Here is a 17,215-nt window from a genome sequence, read left to right on the forward strand (position 1 = left end):
GGGGGGGGGGGGGAAAGAAAGCAAAGAAAATAAATTGGAATCCTCAAAATGAGTTCTTAGTTTGGATTCTTAATTTGAACTGTCTATGGCCCCCTGCCTGGGGAAAAGGAAATACTCAGTTTTAAGAGGAACTGTCTTTGAATTCAGTGAGAATTGTCTCTCACCCAGCATTCCAGAACTGATAATGGATCATTGACTGCTTTGGGAGTTTTTAGATTTAAAAAAAGAAGGGCACCAAAAAAAGTAAGCAATTTTTTTGGCAAAGAGGGGAGTCTGCTTAAGAACTCCCTTAGTGCTTCTATGGATTCCTTGGCTGGATTTAGGAATTCAGTTTATATAAGAACTGATTATCATGTGAAAAGCACAAAAGTTCTATCAGTTTTACATGTACATAGGTGTGAAGTTCAAAGAAATGACCAAAGCATGATGCTTTTATATTTTTCAGACAAAGAATAATAAATCTGTGAAGGAATGACAGGACAAATGGATATCTGGACTAGCGCAGTAAATTCAAAGGGTGTTACCAAGAGATATGTGTGGGAGGAAGATGGAGAAGCTAGTGAAGGATAAAGATTAAAGTTTGTTTACTCAGGTTCATTGCAGCCCCAGTTACTAGTATGTGGTGATCATGGTTCTTTTCCAGCCTTGATATGTGAAGGGCATCCCTCCTGAAAGAATCTCCATGGCTTGCTGCACGTAGGCAAGGCCAGGTCATATGGCCTTTCTACAATTACAGATCTTCAAATGATTGCAGTCTGAAATAACCAATATACAAATTTGGCATGTTTTGAGATGGTACATTTTTAATCCCTTTATTGTCAAGAATTCTACTAGTATCTGGAAAAGATATGAAGACAAATTCTTCTTCTGCCCATCTCAGTTCCGCAGGAACGCCACCACTTGTAATCTTTGCTCTATTCCAATAACTCAGTTATAGAAGTTCATGTGTATATACACAGCATATATACACAGTAATAAAAAGTCATAACTTCTTGATTCTTCTGTGTTTCAGACTTGCTTGTTTCAAAATCTACTAAGTACATTTGCATTTTTCTTGCTTTTGCTTCCTCAACTTAGTGAGGCAGCCTGTGACACTTTCCAACAACTAGACTTTGAACTCTCATAGCCACGTGGTAACACTGACCAAAAGCCAGTAGTGCAGCTGTGAAACTGTCTTTATGTATCATGTAGCTTTTGCATCATTAATAAAACTGAAAGCATAGGGGAATAAATGCTTGGTACCAGCCCCAGCTATCATATACTACAGTGATTTTACTGGATGCTAACATTTTAGTTTCTGTCCTGGCCTGTCAGAGTATAGTTCTTAGTGCTTGTTTAAATTCCAGAACTGCCACTTTCCCATGTGAATGTGCCAAGTAGCTTAACTTCTTTTTGCCTCAGTTCCCCTTCATATAAAACAGTGATGCGAACATGCCTACCTGGGGTAAGAATGAAAGACACAATAATGTAAAGCTCACAGTGGGTACATATTAGCTCTCAAAAGTATTCTCATTATAGTAAATTATTGTCACTTTCATTTAATAATTTTATATTACAAATTGACTGCCAGTGATTTTAAAAAGAATCAAAAGACCCAACAATTGAGCTGTCTGTCTTCTGTGGTGGAGATATAAAGGATTCTTCCTTATAATGAGAACATAATTTTCAAGGAATCCTATTGGGAAGCAAAAAGCCTTTTTAGTGGTTGGCATTCCTCCTATCCTCTTGGCATGAGTGTACCAAGGAAAAGCAGAAACAGGTGAATGAATACCTTAGATATTTGCCTACATAACATTTAGTGCTCATGTTGGTTTTCTAAAGGGGTAAGAAAAAATTTTGAAGTGAATAGCTTTTATTGTTATTTGCAAATACAGTAGAAGCATTTTATGTTTAAATTTTCAATTAGACCCTTAAAGAGTTTCATTTTAATAACATTTATGGTCTGATTATTAAGGTGATACATTGCACAGCAATTGGAAATTCAGAAAAATATAAGGAAGAGAATTAAAACCCTGCCTAATCACAGTGGCCTGGCTGTTAACATTGTGGCATATTTCAGTATATTTTATTACATTAAGTATATTTTAAATATATTTAAATTTTAATTTGATGGGCTGGGGATGTGGCTCAAGCGGTAGCGTGCTCACCTGGCATGCTTGGGGCACTGGGTTAGATCCTCAACACCACATAAAAATAAAATCAAGATGTTGTGTCCACCGAAAAACTAAAAAATAAATATTAAAAAATTTTCTCTCTCTCCTTAAAAAAATAATAATTTGACATCACACACTTTTTACATATAGCTTGTATTTTTCATTTACTAACTATCAGTAAATGTCCTTTTATAATATGATTTTTAAAATAAATATATGGCTTTCTACTGTATGTGTATTTACTGATTTAAATCCATTATGTACTATGGATCAGTTTTTCACCATGGTGAACATCTGTGGGGTTGAATCTATTTATGACATAGTATATTTCTTCTGTAAGCAGTGCCTTATCACTTGGGATCATTCTTTTCATTATTTTCCAATGTTACTTTGTTTAATTTTCTATTTCTTTACTTAGTAGTGAGGGTAATCCTACTTATCCACTGTTTTGGACTCTTACATATGTTGGTCAGAATATTGGTCTTTTCTTGCAATGGACAGGTATTGTCCCTTTGTCAGTTGTCACAGTGATTTCCTTGTTCTTGTTTTCTAATCATGGCCAGTTTAAAGACTTTCTGTTGGACAAATGGCTAACAGTATTAGAGAAACATGTCTATTCCCTAGCAAATCAGTGCCTTATGTTTTTCTCATATTTTCCTCAGTCATCTCTGTGTAAATGTTTCATATAATTTAGAGATTATTGGATTGAAAGTATACGTAGAATTTTGTATTCTGACTTATTTAGGAGTCATGCCTCATTCTGAAAAAGTGCTGCCTAAGGAATGCAGTACAGTTCAAAAACCCACTCCCAACGAGCTTGGATGTGCTTAAAATAAGCCACAACATATATCTGCTTGGTCTTGCTGCTTTTCCTAATGCTCTGCTGAAATTTGAAATGATAAAGACTATAAGGAATATTATCTGTTCAAGAATTGAATTGATCAACAAGATACCCTCTAGATTTTTATAACCTCATTGGTACATGCTCTGCATGAATGCCTATATTGTCCCCCATTTAAGGCCCTCCCTTCTGCTTTGCCTTGTCCACTGTGATCCTGAGAGAGGGAAATCCTAGGGGACATCTCTTTTGACCTCTTCCTTTTTCCTGTCTCCTTGGAAGCTGCTTCTAGAGGCATTCTTGGAAACTCTGCTTTCCTGCCTTTGTTCCGCCTCTACTGAGTCCCAGCATGTGGTCAGGGCTGCCAGGTACTTCTTTCCAACCCGTTGGCCACACCCAAGAAAATCAGTAATGTGCCTTCTTTATGGGTCTGGCATTCAAACTTTTACACCACAACATTTAAGTACCCTTATGTGTTAGGCCATAGAGCCACGAAAATGAATAAGACAGAAATTATGACCCAAAAGAGGCAGGTACCCTTGAGAGATTTGTATAAGTAAGCAAGCAGTGGCAACTTCAGGTACAAACACTTCAATGCTCTTTTTATAGTGTTTTAAGAAGGAAGTGGGGCAGGAGAAATAAGAGGCCTTCAGAACTACACCTGCCTTCTGCATTTTACTAAGAGGGCAGAAAGACTGTCAATGGGGTCTTGCTTATTGATGTGGTACAGTGACCAAGGACAGAAGCTTGGAATTGTTCAGATCTGGGATCAGAACTGGGAAATGCCATAGTAGATTCTTAGGAAAGTGACTTGAGCCTGTTTGGGTTTCAGTTTCCTCATCTGAACAGTGGGGATAGTACCTCCTTATGGGCTTTGGTGATGGGTAAACAAGAGAATAATCATGGTACCAGTTGCAGGAATAGTGCTCACTACCTGCCAGTTTTATGTTGTCCCATGCATGAAAGCAGCCTCCAGTAGATCATTAATACCGAATAAATGAAGTGTTCTGGCTGCCCCCAACGTCAGAAAAGAACTGAGAAGGAAAAGTTCTTCTCAGAAGCCCTGTCTAAGCCCCTGTGCTGGTGAGAAGTGTTGCCAGGGTGTGGTCTCTGAAGGTGGGTGGGGCCAGAATGAACAAACTCCTCCAGGCTCTGGGCAATACAAAAGTGAAGGTGAACTTGCCTTACACGGGCAGCAAGCCTTTCCTCGTCCCCTACAGGATGGACCCAGCAGCTTATGCTGAGCTATTGAAAGAATCTGGCAACCAGGTTCTTAAGAATGGGAACTTCTCTTTGGCCATCAGAAAGTACGATGAAGCCATCCAGATTCTCCTGCAGTTATACCAATGGGGGTAAGTATTTGGATTTTATATCCACTTAAAAAAATAAATGAATACTCTGTTGTTTATGTTTTCTTCTCATTTCTTACTGCACCATCTTGTTTCTGTTTCCTTTCTCCCTCACTTCCTATACATTGTCAGCACAGAAATTGAATGAGAATGTTAGTGGAAAAGGGAAACAGAAACTGAAACACAGAGGGCTGTTGATAAACGTAACAAGAGCTTCTACTTCTGTCTGGTTAAGGGATCGCACTTTCTGGGACAGCTGAAGTCCCCTCTTTCTTTCATCTTCTTGATGTTCTTGCCCTTTACCCCTGACCCAGGGGCACACCTTCCAGGCACCAAGGCTTACTCTTGCTTTCCTTGCCCCTTCAGCTTTAGGAGACCTGTTCTCAAACACTATAGTCATGACAGGATGAGAAATTATTGAGGACCCCAAACAGCCTTTGTTTATGTAGGTTATAGCCATCTGTTAATCCAAATTAAAACTTAAAACTGAGAAAGATTTAAAATATGTAATTTTTAATTTATTAAAAATACCCAAAGTCTATTATGTTTTTACGAAAAATACCTACGTTTTTCAAAACAAAAGTTTTGTGAGAAGAGTAGCACATTTTTGCAAGTTTCCATAGCATTTACCTTAGTAAAAGATAGTTTGCTTCTTTACCTGTTTCTGCATTCATTTTGTTTTGATATTACATTATGTAGCCTCAAGAAAATTCCTTGTATGCTGTGAGAGACTAAGTGTGAAAAAGGTTCATAGTGTTTTAGTATTATTGTTCTGTTATTTCCTGATGTTGCTGTAACAAATTACCATGAACTTAGTAGTTTAAAACAATACATATTTTTCTTTTACGTTTCTGAAGGTCAGAAGTCTGAAATGAATTTTGTGGGGCTAAAATCAAAGTTTTATCAGGGTGGCTGCTTTGTGGGACTCAGAGGAGAATCCACTTTCTTGCCTTTATATCTTTTAGTGTCTATCTGTATTCCTTGGTTTTTGTCCCCTTCCATTATCAAAGCTCATTGTTCCAATCTCTGTGCCCATCATCATAGTGCCTTCTCCTTTCCTGTAGTAGTGTCTCACTTTGTCTCCCACTCCTAAAGATCCTTGTTATTGTATCATAGTCTAAGATTATCTTCCTTCTCAAGATCCATAAATTTGTCATAACTGCAAAATCCTTTTTTCTGTAAAAGGTTATATTTGGGAGCCATTGTTTGGCCTACTATAATGGTGAAAATATTTTGATCTTGTGAACCATCTGAAATGAAATGGTCTTATGACCCTCAGAGATTTGGAGATCATTTTGGGGGAAATGGCTGTAACAGAGGGAGCAGAAGTTGGCATCTGTGGGGTATACACAGTCTAAACATGTCCTGTGAATTAAATTACTGAAACATAGCTCTCACCTCCTTTTTCTATCATCCCTGGTGTCTGAACTCTAAATGAACTTGAGTTGAGTGTGATTGATTTATGCCTGTAGCTTCTCTTGTTCTGTTTTAGCCTGGTATATAGATCAGGACTGTGTAAGACTGGGCCTAGAACTCCTCATTTAGTATAAAACATTCAAATTTCCTAATGAGGTACTGTTGCAGAGTGGTTTTGATGGTACACTGATTCCACACTGTTTGTGCTTAGATCTTAGCTCCTTCACTACTTTTGTGACCACTAATTGGGACTTCTGCCTCAGTCCTCACATGCTGCCGAACCTTCCTGACACTATGCCCTTGCCTACTCCCGGCTGCTTGCTTTCCTGCCTTTGTTAGCAAACAGAGGGATTAGGTATGTGTGATTTTCTGAGTGAGTCCTCTCAGGAGAATGGGACCCAGGGAAGCAAGCTGGGGCAGGTTAGAGCTCCAAGCAGGGATGGTACTTTCAGGGTGGATTCAGCCTGATTGCACTGGAAGTTCTGGAGCATGAATTCTACCATAGAGCTGGTTCCACTTTCAAACCAGAGGGCTAAACTTTTCATTGCCATGTCAGTCATTGTAGGCTGTCCAGCCTCTGGGGGTTGTCCTAGGGAGTGGACTGCCATAACAAAATACTGTAGACTGGGTGGCTTAAACAAAGCGAATTTATTTCTCATAGTTTTGTAGGCTGGACATTCAAGGTGCTAGATGATTTGGTTCCCCTATGAAGGCTCTCTTCCTGGCTTATATGTAGCTGCCTTCTTCCTGTGTCCTTACATGGCAGATAGAGAAGAGAGCGAGTATGCTCTCTAGTGTCTCTTCTTACAGGGGCACTAGTCTTGTTATGAGGGCCCCACCCTCATTACCTCATCTAAACATAATTACCTCCCAAAGGCCGTATCTCTAAAACTGTAACAGTAAGGGATTAGGGCTTCAACATATGAATTGTGGGGGGCATAATTCAGTCTGTAGCATGGTGTAACTTCCTGGGGAGAGGGCAGCTTTTGTTAGTCAGAGGGTAGGTCACTGGAGAAGGGAGTTCTGAGAGCCCCTAGATGGAGCCAACAGTTGCTGCAGCTGGAAATGGTTACACATGTCTGGAAAAGTCACCATGGTATCACGTTTGTGGTCATGGGTACCCTGATAACACCTGCTACCTCCTTTGCCAGTCCCTGCCTTCTGAGTCTTATCCCTTCATCTGAAGGAACTCATAGGCAGTGAAATAAGCCAGATACACAGAAAACCAAGGGTGGGGACAGTAATAGAGGTGATTTTTACTTTATTTTTGTTTGTATTACCTAACTTTTCTACAGTGATTTGTATTGTTTCACAATTAAAATATCAAATACAAAAGTTGTAAGTCTTGCTTTTCTCCTTTGTGTGTTTTACATTTCAGTGGCACTTGGGCTTCTCTTGACACTGTAGTATATTTTGTATCTTACTTCTTCCAACCTGGTTTCAGTTCTAACCTTGCTACTGTACTACCAATAGACTCAGGCAAGAGGGGCTCCCTGCTGTGCTTTAGAGGGTCCCCCCTTTGGCCATCCTCCAGCTGTGACCCTTCCTACAGGCAGGAGTCTGTGGGGTTGGGGCTTCACTCACCCAGAGCCCTTGCCTCCCCTTTGTCCACACTGATTAGCAGGACCCTGGAGTTCCCTGCCCATAGACCCTGCTCCCAGGCCCTGCAGGAGTCTTTAATCTGCAGCCTATGGTATGGTCATATGTTCTGCAAGATCCTTCCTGTGTATCACTGCATCCATTCAGCACCAGCATCTGTGTGGAGTGGTTCCTGTAAAGGCCCAGTGGGAACTCCCCTCCTTAGCACCAGTCACCATTTTTATAACATCTTCTCCAACAATCTCTGAAAAATAAAAAGATTTGTGGAGATCAGTGGGAGATGGAACTAAGGTAATGAGAATATTTGCCATTAGAAGGTGGGAGCAGAGAACTTGGAAGTGAGGAAGAACAAATTTGTACATTGTAAATGCTCTAGGCTTTCTAGGGGGCTACAGAGGACAGATCTGATGGGTATAATTGAGACATTTCCTGCTGGAACCCTCTTCCTGATGCCAGGGTGGCCTTCAAGGATTGTTTTCCATGTTTGCTTTATTGACCACCATTTTGTTCTTTCTCACAGGGTCCCCCCGAGGGACTTGGCTGTGCTGCTGTGCAACAAGTCCAATGCATTTTACAGTCTTGGGAAATGGAACGAGGCTTTTCTTGCTGCCAAGGAGTGTCTTCAGTGGGATCCAACCTATGTGAAGGTATGGGTTGGTGGCAGCTTTGGGTGGTGGCTGCTGCCCTCTTCCTCTTAACCTGCCTCTTTTCCTCCTGTCTTTTTTTTTTTTTTTTTAAGCATAGAAAGCTAGTTTTATTTAAAGGATAGAACAGAGAGAGACTTCTCTGAAGAGAAGGGGCCCCAGAGCTGGGTGTCTGAGAAGTGGGAGTATCCTGCCCCTTTTAAACATTTTAGATTTCCTTTGTTCTCATGCTCTCTCCTCCCTCCTTTCTTTGTAAAATGTACATGCTAGATGTGCTTCTCCTGAAATTTTCTTTGTACTTAAGATAGCGCGGCCCATAGGGCAGGTGAGCATTACCTGGAAAAGAGTAAAACCAGTGTTAGCAAATAATTCACTTTTTTGGGACAGTGGAGCTTGGCCTCCTGGCATCTGGAGGAGAGTGAGATTTTGGAGGAGCTCATATTATTCTTATATAGATATACCAATACTCCTAATCTGTTCATGTTTTTTGCTGTTTATAAGTTTCATTATAGCCAGGCTTTCTTTCAGATGCAAGCTTGGTAGATGACATGATGCCAGTTCTTCAGAGAGAATTTCTTAGTGTAGAAATCAGCTCCTTGAGGAGAAATCATGGAAGTTTGAGAGGCTGCATTTCAATTAAAATGCCCTAAGTGTCCACTTTTTTTGGGGGGGAGGGGCTTGTTGTTACAGTGCTGGGGATTGAACTCAGAGCCTCATGCATGCTAGGCAAGTACCCTACCACTGGACTGCATTCCCAGCCCTAGTGCCCACTCATCAAGGCAGGTACACAGGTTCTTGATGCCTCAAGGCAGACAAAAGGAGCAGAGGACACCATCCCAGCCATTTAGTATTTCACATTCAAGTTGGCAAGAGGAATTCTGGTGCAAATAAAATAACAGGATTTAAATCAAATAGCAATTCTGGAGCTATCTGATGCAAATGACAATTAAGTGTCAACTTAGTGGTCTAGACAGTTTTTAGAGAGGCTCCACAATAAAGTGGGAAAAGCCTAGGCCTTTCTGTCTCATGTTCTACAGTGTTCTGGTTTCAGCAGATTGGCTGAATTACACTTCTCTCAGCCTTAATTTCTTCCACTGCAAACTGAGATAATGCTTATGTGTTGCTTCAAGGATTAAGGAGACAGTAACCGAAGTTGTTAGCACTTAGTAAGTAGGAGTTATTGTTATATCCTTAGTGGCATTTGTGTATGATTGCTGGAAGTAGACTGAAGTGAAAAGGGGTGGGGAGGCTAGGCCTAGTGATTACTACCACCCTGAGAGAGGAGTGTGGATATTTTACATTGTAAGTAGGCACTGACCCCTAAGCCTCTCTTTTGGAGAATGAATACTTCTTTTTTTCCCTGCAGTTCCAGGGTTCATACCTGTGGTCTAATGCATGCCTGGAAAGCACTCTGTACCACTGAGCCACACCCCCAGCTGGAGGGTGGATATTTTGAAAGTCACTGACTAATTTTAAATGGGGCTAGGGTGTGGCCCAGTGGTAGAGTGCTGGCGTAGCATGCATGAGGCACTGGGTTCGATCCTCAGCACCACATAAAAATAAAACAAAGATATAATGCCCACCTAAAACTAAAAAATGAATATTTAATTAAAAAATTTCTTAAAAAAAATGAGAGTGCAGGTCTGGGCTTGTGGCTCAGTGGTAATGTACTTGCCTCACATGTGAGAGCACTGAGTTCAATCCTCAGCACCACATAAAAATAAATGAATAAATAAAGATATTGTGTCCATCTACAACTAAAAATAAAAAATAAAAAAATGGGAGTACATTCCTGAGAAACTCTTCCCAAAAGCATTTCAGGATTGTCTCATTTTCTAAGCAGGACAGGGTAAGGAGTAGTTGATGTTTGTCTGCATCTCAGAAGTTGTGACTGTGGCCCAAGGGGCAAGAGGTGCTAAATGATACTCCAGGCTTCTTCTTTGAGTGGCCAAACTTATAACTCTTGACAGCACAGCCACCAGGGCCACTCCTCCCTTCTTATGCAGGGATTCTGTGTGTCATTGTCCTCTGCTCCCCATTTCCATTGTTCTCTATAGGAGAGGAAAAAATTTTTCTCCTCTGCCTATTTTTGGTACAATAGTTGGGCCCCTATAAACAACACTGATAAGAAACAGTTTATCAGAAGGAAAGTGTACAAATTTATTTTTGATGCTGATTTTTGTGTGACATGAGGACCTTTATAGAAAAGAAGTAAACACCCCAAACAACGGGATAGGCCGAAAATGTATATGTAATTTTCAACAAAGTAATAAATTGTGTAGATATGGAAAGACAAAGGAAAAGAACTTTTAGGGCTGTGACCTGTGGGAAGGTTGATAGATTGAGAAACAAATGGAAGGTAAGGACAATCTTAGCAAGGTTTGTGCAGGTCCATCTTGGAACCAACTTTCTTTCTTTCTCATGATCATACAACTTTTCTGGTAAAACATTTCTTAGGAGTTTTTGCATTTAGTCAATTAAACTCTGGGAAGGCTTCTTTTTGCATCTGCTGAATCTTAAATTCCTTCAGTTTAAAATAGTCTATATGCCAAGGTGGCATATTCAGATTCCCTTCATCTCTCTTCAAAATAAAAAATGAAATTTAAATCTGAGAGTCAAAGAAATGGAAGAATCTGTACCAGCTTGCCTGGTTGGGGTATAATACAAACAACAAACACATTTTTTTTTCTTCTCTCTTTCTCTCTCTCTCTCTCTCTCTCTCTCTCTTTTTTGACTGTTAACCTGAGGTCCTTAAACTCTCTTTTTTCTTTCTTTTTGGTACCAGAGATTTAACCCAGGGGTGCTTAACCACTGAGCCACATCCCGAGCCCTTTTTTATATCTTATTTAAAGACAGGGCCATGCTAAATTGCTGAGATTGGCTTTGAACTTGTAATCCTCCTGCCTTAGCTTCCAAGTTGCTGGGATTACAGATGTGCACCACCATGCCTGGCTAAACTTTAAAATGAAGATTAAAACAAATAAAAAACAATCAGAGATTTGGTGTTAGTTGAAATTTTTAAGTGCTTTCCCTTTTATGAACCTAGTTTGTGAACACTTAGTGTATTATCTTAGAAAGTTGTATTGATAGATCCTGATACTGATTTGGATGATCAAAATGGGGAAGGCAATGTCATTCCTAATTTAGAGTCTTTCAATTAGTATGTAGGCAAAACTAGACTTTTTTAAAAATTAATCTTTATAGAAATCAAAATTTTTGCCCTCTTATATATATTGCTTATAACACAGAGCACAGTAAACCTCAATGCTGGCCATTACAATTTTTTTTTCTTAAATACCTAGTAGAGATTGTGTTTATTTTGATTGAAAGAATCAGGAAACAATTTCTGTGTTTACATGAAAATCTCATTCTTTTCCTGAATACCAGTCATGGGATTTTTTTTCATTCCTTTGTCTGGCCCAGACTGTGATTAGAAGTATGAATAATAAGCCACACATATAATTGGAACCAGGCCTACTTCCTTCTCTCTGTGTCACATGTTAGATGCTGTGTACATTATAGAGTCAAACTGTGATTATGTATTCGTTTGGCAGTTACAACATGATAGAAAGAATGTGGCACAGAATATAATGTGGAAACCCTGTAACCTGTGCTTGTTAGAAACCTGTGTCTGCCTGGAAATGAGGCTTCTGAGTTGATTCTCCCGTATCACCAGTCTTGCCTTTCCTTTCAGCAGCAGGTTAGAGGAGATGGGGACATTATAATTTTGCTCTTTTTTCCTGCTCCAGGGGTACTACCGAGCTGGTTATTCCTTGCTGCGATTGCTCCAGCCTTATGAAGCAGCCCGCATGTTTTTCGAGGGTCTGCGACTTCTGCAAAGTGGCCAAGATCAAGCACAGATTGCTGATTTCCTTGTTGGTGTCTTCACCACCATGAGCAGTAAGTCACACTGGGGGAAATTAACTTTAAAAAAAAAAAATCACTGCTGGGGTTGGGATTGTGGCTCAGCAGTAGAGCGCTCGCCTAGCACGAGTGGGACCTGGGTTCGATTCTCAGCACCACATAAAAATAGAGACATTGTGTTGTGTCCATCTACCAAAAAAAAAAAAAAAATCATCATTATTTTATTTGAGAGCCTTGTGGTGAGATAATTCCATGTTGTTTCTTCATGGCCGAAGTATGTAATTTGAATGAAACTGGTTTGCACATTAGAAAGCACTTTGGAAGCTTTGCTGGCTCATGCTTATGTAAAAACAAGGAAGTACTAATGTACAAATGACTTCAGGCTTTTGAAGTTTTTTTCAGACCCTATAAGTTTTCTGTATTGCTATTTATAGTGATTTTCTCTCTCTCTCTCTCTATGTGTGTGTGTGTGTGTGTGTGATTTCCTTGTTTTTATAGACATGAGCCAACAAACCTTCCAGTATATATCATTTGTCTTATGTGATTTTTGCATGTATTTCTCTAATCTGTTAAGAAAATACTCTTATTTGCTATGAAAATAACCTGGAAGGCTGATGGATGGTCCTGGGAAAGCTCCCTGCCTGGTACAGCAGTGCTTTCAGCAGAGGACCCACCCACTCAATCTAGGAGGGACTCCTAGGGGAACCTTCTGAATCTCTGCATTAGATCACCACTCTGATGACCTGGCCTGTGAGATGCCTTGGTCAGTGTGTAGTTTAGGCAAAACCAGAAGCCTGTAAGCACAATGAGATGGTGTACTATCAAGTCCTGCCAATATCCAGGTCTTTGTTTTGAAGTATTGTATTTGATCAAATTTAAATTGCACTGATTTAAGATGTGTCATTAATTTATGGTTTGCCAGTTGTAGACATGTCCCTATTTCATAGTATAGAATGTGAAAAAAAGTACATATTAGAGTTACTGAGAAATGGTCTTTGGCTTTCAGAAGTGGGAAATCACTAATAGTTGAGTCAACTGTTATCAATTCAACTGTTCCCATTGTTATTATGGGAAAGCAAATTATATGATCTGTTTGTGGAACCCTGTGAATTTTGACTAGGTTGGCCCAGAGGGGTTAGCACGGTTGCAGTGGGAAGGCTTAGAGGCAGGCACAGCCATGGTCCTCAGACAGAGAAATGCAAGGTCTCCAGACAGGTGTGGGTGAGGCACAGCTCTCCAGTACCCGCTTTGCTCACAGTGGCCTCTTTCTGTTAAAAAAAAATTAATGTTTTATTAGTGAATTATAGTTATACATAATAGTGGGTTCATTTTTGACAAATTCATTCATGCATGAAATATAATTTGTTCCATTTCAATCCCCAGTACTTCCACTTTCCCTCCATTCCTCTGTCCCTTATTCCCCATCCTCTACTCTACTGGTCTTTCTTCTATTTCTTTATTGTTTTTTTAATTGGTGCTTTATTGATATACATAAAGGTGGAATTCACTGTGGTATATTCATATGTGTACATGGCATAGTTTGGTCAGTTTCGTTCCATAGTTCCTCCCCTTGTCCCCACCCCCAATCTCCTTCCTCTACTCCACTAATCCCCCTTCCATCTTCATGGGATTCATTCCCTTTTATTTTTTCTTCTTTAACTTCTGCATAGGAGAAAGCATTCAACCCTTGACTTCTAAGTCTGACTTATTTCACTTAGCATGATGTTCTCCAGTTCTGTTTATTTACCAGCAAATGCCATAATTTTATTCTTATTTATGCAAAATGGCCTCTTTTTCCACCTAATCTAGTGGCTTGGCCCATTCTCTGAACTTCCCCACTGTCTTTTCTTTATCTTTTAAAAGCCGTTGTCCTGTCAGAAGCCAGGCAACAGTTATGGGAATTCAAACAACTGCTTTTTGGTGACTGTACCTTAAGATAACCTGAGTGATTTCCGTTCTGCCCATCCTGAAGGGGCAGTTAACAGGATTTCTTAGGGCAATAAATACATCTGATACTTTTTTACCAAAGTACTTCATTTTGGAGGGTATGGTCCAAATTTTGAAATTTTGAGAAATATATTTATGGAAATTTTATAACCTTTCATATAGTGTTTGTTTGTTTAAATGTTTATTTATGCCTTGAACTTAATAACCACAGAAGAGGTGCCATGTTATTCTGGCACTTGGCCTGTCCCTTTGGTCATTCTCATCCTAGAGTTTGAGAGAGGTGATGCAGAGGATCATGAAATGCTTTAGGTTGATGGGACACTAGGTTAGAAGAAGGTGTAGTGACTAGAAGAATTGGTAGATCTCAGCTTCAGTCTTGGTTTTTGTCATGACCAGCTAAACTATATGCCATGAAACCTGTCTTCAGTGATCATAGTTTCAATCTGTTAGATAACAATAATATTTGTCACATTTTTCTTAAGGGAATTGAGTTTTGTAACTTCCCTTGAGCTTCCATTTCCTCCTCTGTAAGTGCAGAAAATAGACACTGCCTTAGTGGTTTGTTTGAGAGATTAAATATAAGCATTTATCACTGGGCCCTGCAAATAGAAAGGCTAAGTAGATGTTAGCCCACATTATGCCTCCTGACTCTTTGGAGATTAATTTTATGGGTAAATGTAAAATGATTGCCACTTCAGTCAATTATAAAGGACTTTATACTTTGAAATGCCTTTCTTTTTAAGATTTTTAATTACCATTTGTCTGTGTGTGGTCTACATTAACATTTCTAAACTATGGAACTTTTTTTCAGGTGACTCCATTGTTTTGCAGAGCTTTTTGCCCTGCTTTGATCATATTTTCACTACTGGATTTTCAACAGAAGTGTGGCAATCTGTAATAGAAAAGTTGGCAAAGAAAGGATTATGGCATGTAAGTAAAAGGAACTGGCTCTCTTATGGGGAAAGTATCCTTTTTTTATATTTATTTTTTAGTTGTAGTTGGACACAATGCCTTTTATTTATTTATTTTTTTTTATGTGGTGCTGAAGATCAAACCCAGGGCCTTGCACATGCTAGGCAAGCGGTCTACCGCTGAGCCACCACCCCAGCCTTGGAAAGTATGTTTTTGATGAAATTATTTCTTTCTTTTCACACTGAGGGATTGTGAAGTATTATTTGTTTATCTTAATGTCAGTAGCTTTTTAATTGAAATAGTGTTAAAGATAGAAAGTTATTGAGAAATCTTAATCAACCAATTTCTCTCTCTTCTTTTTAAGATAGTAAAAATACCTAATCTGTGGCAATCTGGCCTCTTGATCTGTGTCTTCAGTGTTATCAAAGAGATGTAAAGTTTGAATGCTAATGGTAATGTGAGATGAGGACAATGAACATTGTACATTCATTTTCATAATTCCTTGTTGTGCTTCAGCTATTCTGGGCCCCAGAGGACCTGTGTGCTGATCAGAGGGTTTCTGAATAATTTTTAAGTGTCTGCAAAAACCAGGGAATAGCTGCTAAATGAGGGTGTAGGTATCCGTGAATCCTAATCCTCCACTTGCTGCTTTGGTTTGATTACTTCCCCTTTGAGCCTCATTTCCTAATTTGTAAGTTGCAACATACAAACTTTTTCTTTAAAGTTTTTTTTTAGAATTAAGAAATAATGGACTAGAGTATCTAATAATAACATTAGCTAATACTTATTGAAGTCTTCTGATGTGCTAGGCACTGAGCTAGGAAGTTCTGTGATACCTGATATATGCTAAGTGCCCAGCGAATAGTAGTTTTCCTTGATGATGGGTTGTAAGTGCTCATGAGAATAAGGTGGCCAAGGCTGGGAGATTGATTAGGAAGGGGCTGTTAGGTTTTCTAAAGTTGGGCATTCCAGAAAGTTCACCAGAATCAAGGGAAAACTGTTAAGGACTCTAGGTCTAGGCAAGTTAGATGACTTTAGAATAGATAAATTCAGTTTTTGGCAAGGTCATGAATTCCAGTAGAAATCTAATGAAAACTATGGGGCTCTCTTTGCATTCGCAGATAATTGTACATATAGTTTCATGGGTTCATGGGAAACTCCATTAAGTTTAGCCATGGTCTCTTGAAGCTTACTTCCGTATTAAAAGTTCTTAGGAGGGCAGGCAGCAAGGATCAAGAAAGCAGACTAAACTCTTGGAGATCAAGAAATCAGAAATCCAGGACCCTGTTATGACATTTTGGATCTTCTCTCTTTGGTTAAAAAGGGTGGATTCAGATCTATCAATAAGGATCTTTCCAGCTTTATTTTTAGAAAGTTCTGAAATTCTGTGATTCTACTACTAAGGTAAATCTCTAGGAGGTCTTAGTCTTCATTAGCAGAAATGCTAATTTATACAGACTTAGGAAGGAGCTGGGTTCTCTCTTCCCAGTGTGAGGTAGACATGAATAAAATTCCATGGCCTAGGTGGATGTGAAAGAATGGGATCCAGGCAGCTTCTAATAGATTATCATTCCATGCAAACAATAAACATCAGGAATACAGCCCAAGTAGTAGGTTGTGTTAGTCAGTTTTTTGTCACTGTGACCAAAATACCCAGCAAGAACAACTTAGAAGAGGAAAAGTTTATTTTGGGTTCACAGTTTCAGAGGTTCAGTTCATGGTTGACAGGCTCCATTGCTCTGGGTCCAAGATGAGGCAGACATCATTGTAGAAAGGTATGGTATAAGAAAGCTGCTCAGCTCATGGCAGCCAGGAAGCAGAGAGGGAGGACAAGGTGCCAGGGGGCGGGGGAACAAAAACCCAAAGTTATGCTCCCAGTGACATTCTTTCTACACCCTACTTGCCTAGAGTTACCACCCAGTACAGTAGTTCATTCAAATTATTAATCCATCAAATGGATTAACCCACCAATTAGTTTGCATCTCTTATCATCTGATCATTTTACCTCCAAATAGGCCTGCATCATCTCACACATGAGCTTTTGGAGGATACCTCATGTTCAAACCAGAGCACAGTTCTGACATTTTGGCTGCAGTGGGGCCTGGTAATTCTCAATTACTGGAAACAGACATCTCGTAAAAGCCAGACCAGCAATCAGGACTGTCAAAGGCCTAGATGTATCATCTTGGGTTGAGTGTGGGCACGTGCTTATTTAAGTGACACCAAACTGAAAGAAGTTAGGAGAAAGATGAGGCCATAGTACCAATTTCTGAAGTCTTAAGTCTTTTGACAAGGGTATACATGAGGGAGGTTGGAATTGAGAGTGAGTCATACCAGAGCCTGGAGTTATTCATCCTGTTGGCATACCTGGATGATCTCATTAGGGGCGTTTCAGAGTATGCCTGACCTTGGAAAATTTGCTTAAATTCTCTGAAGTTAGGTTTCATGATTTTACATAAGGTTATGGTTGAACAACTGACCTTCTGGCATGGG

General features: G+C 39.6%; 1 protein-coding gene across 5 annotated transcripts in view; it reads left to right on the top strand.

The window, feature by feature from the left end:
- The first annotated feature begins 3,723 nt into the window (after positions 1-3,723).
- The window catches only part of Trank1 (tetratricopeptide repeat and ankyrin repeat containing 1), an 84,315-nt gene continuing 70,823 nt past the window's right edge, over positions 3,724-17,215 (top strand). For 3 of the 5 annotated variants that reach the window (XM_015489519.2, XM_015489522.2, XM_015489521.2), the window contains exons 1-4: positions 3,724-4,343; positions 7,876-8,002; positions 11,749-11,899; positions 14,622-14,740. In XM_015489519.2, the coding sequence (XP_015345005.1) occupies positions 4,123-4,343; positions 7,876-8,002; positions 11,749-11,899; positions 14,622-14,740 (618 nt within the window). In that variant the 5' untranslated portion in view covers positions 3,724-4,122. The remainder of the gene's footprint in view (positions 4,344-7,875; positions 8,003-11,748; positions 11,900-14,621; positions 14,741-17,215) is intronic. The other 2 variants (XM_015489520.2, XM_015489523.2) reach the window with 1 other exon arrangement.

This window comes from Marmota marmota, unplaced genomic scaffold (genome assembly GCF_001458135.2).
Source record: "Marmota marmota marmota unplaced genomic scaffold, marMar, whole genome shotgun sequence".
Taxonomy (NCBI): domain Eukaryota; kingdom Metazoa; phylum Chordata; class Mammalia; order Rodentia; family Sciuridae; genus Marmota; species Marmota marmota.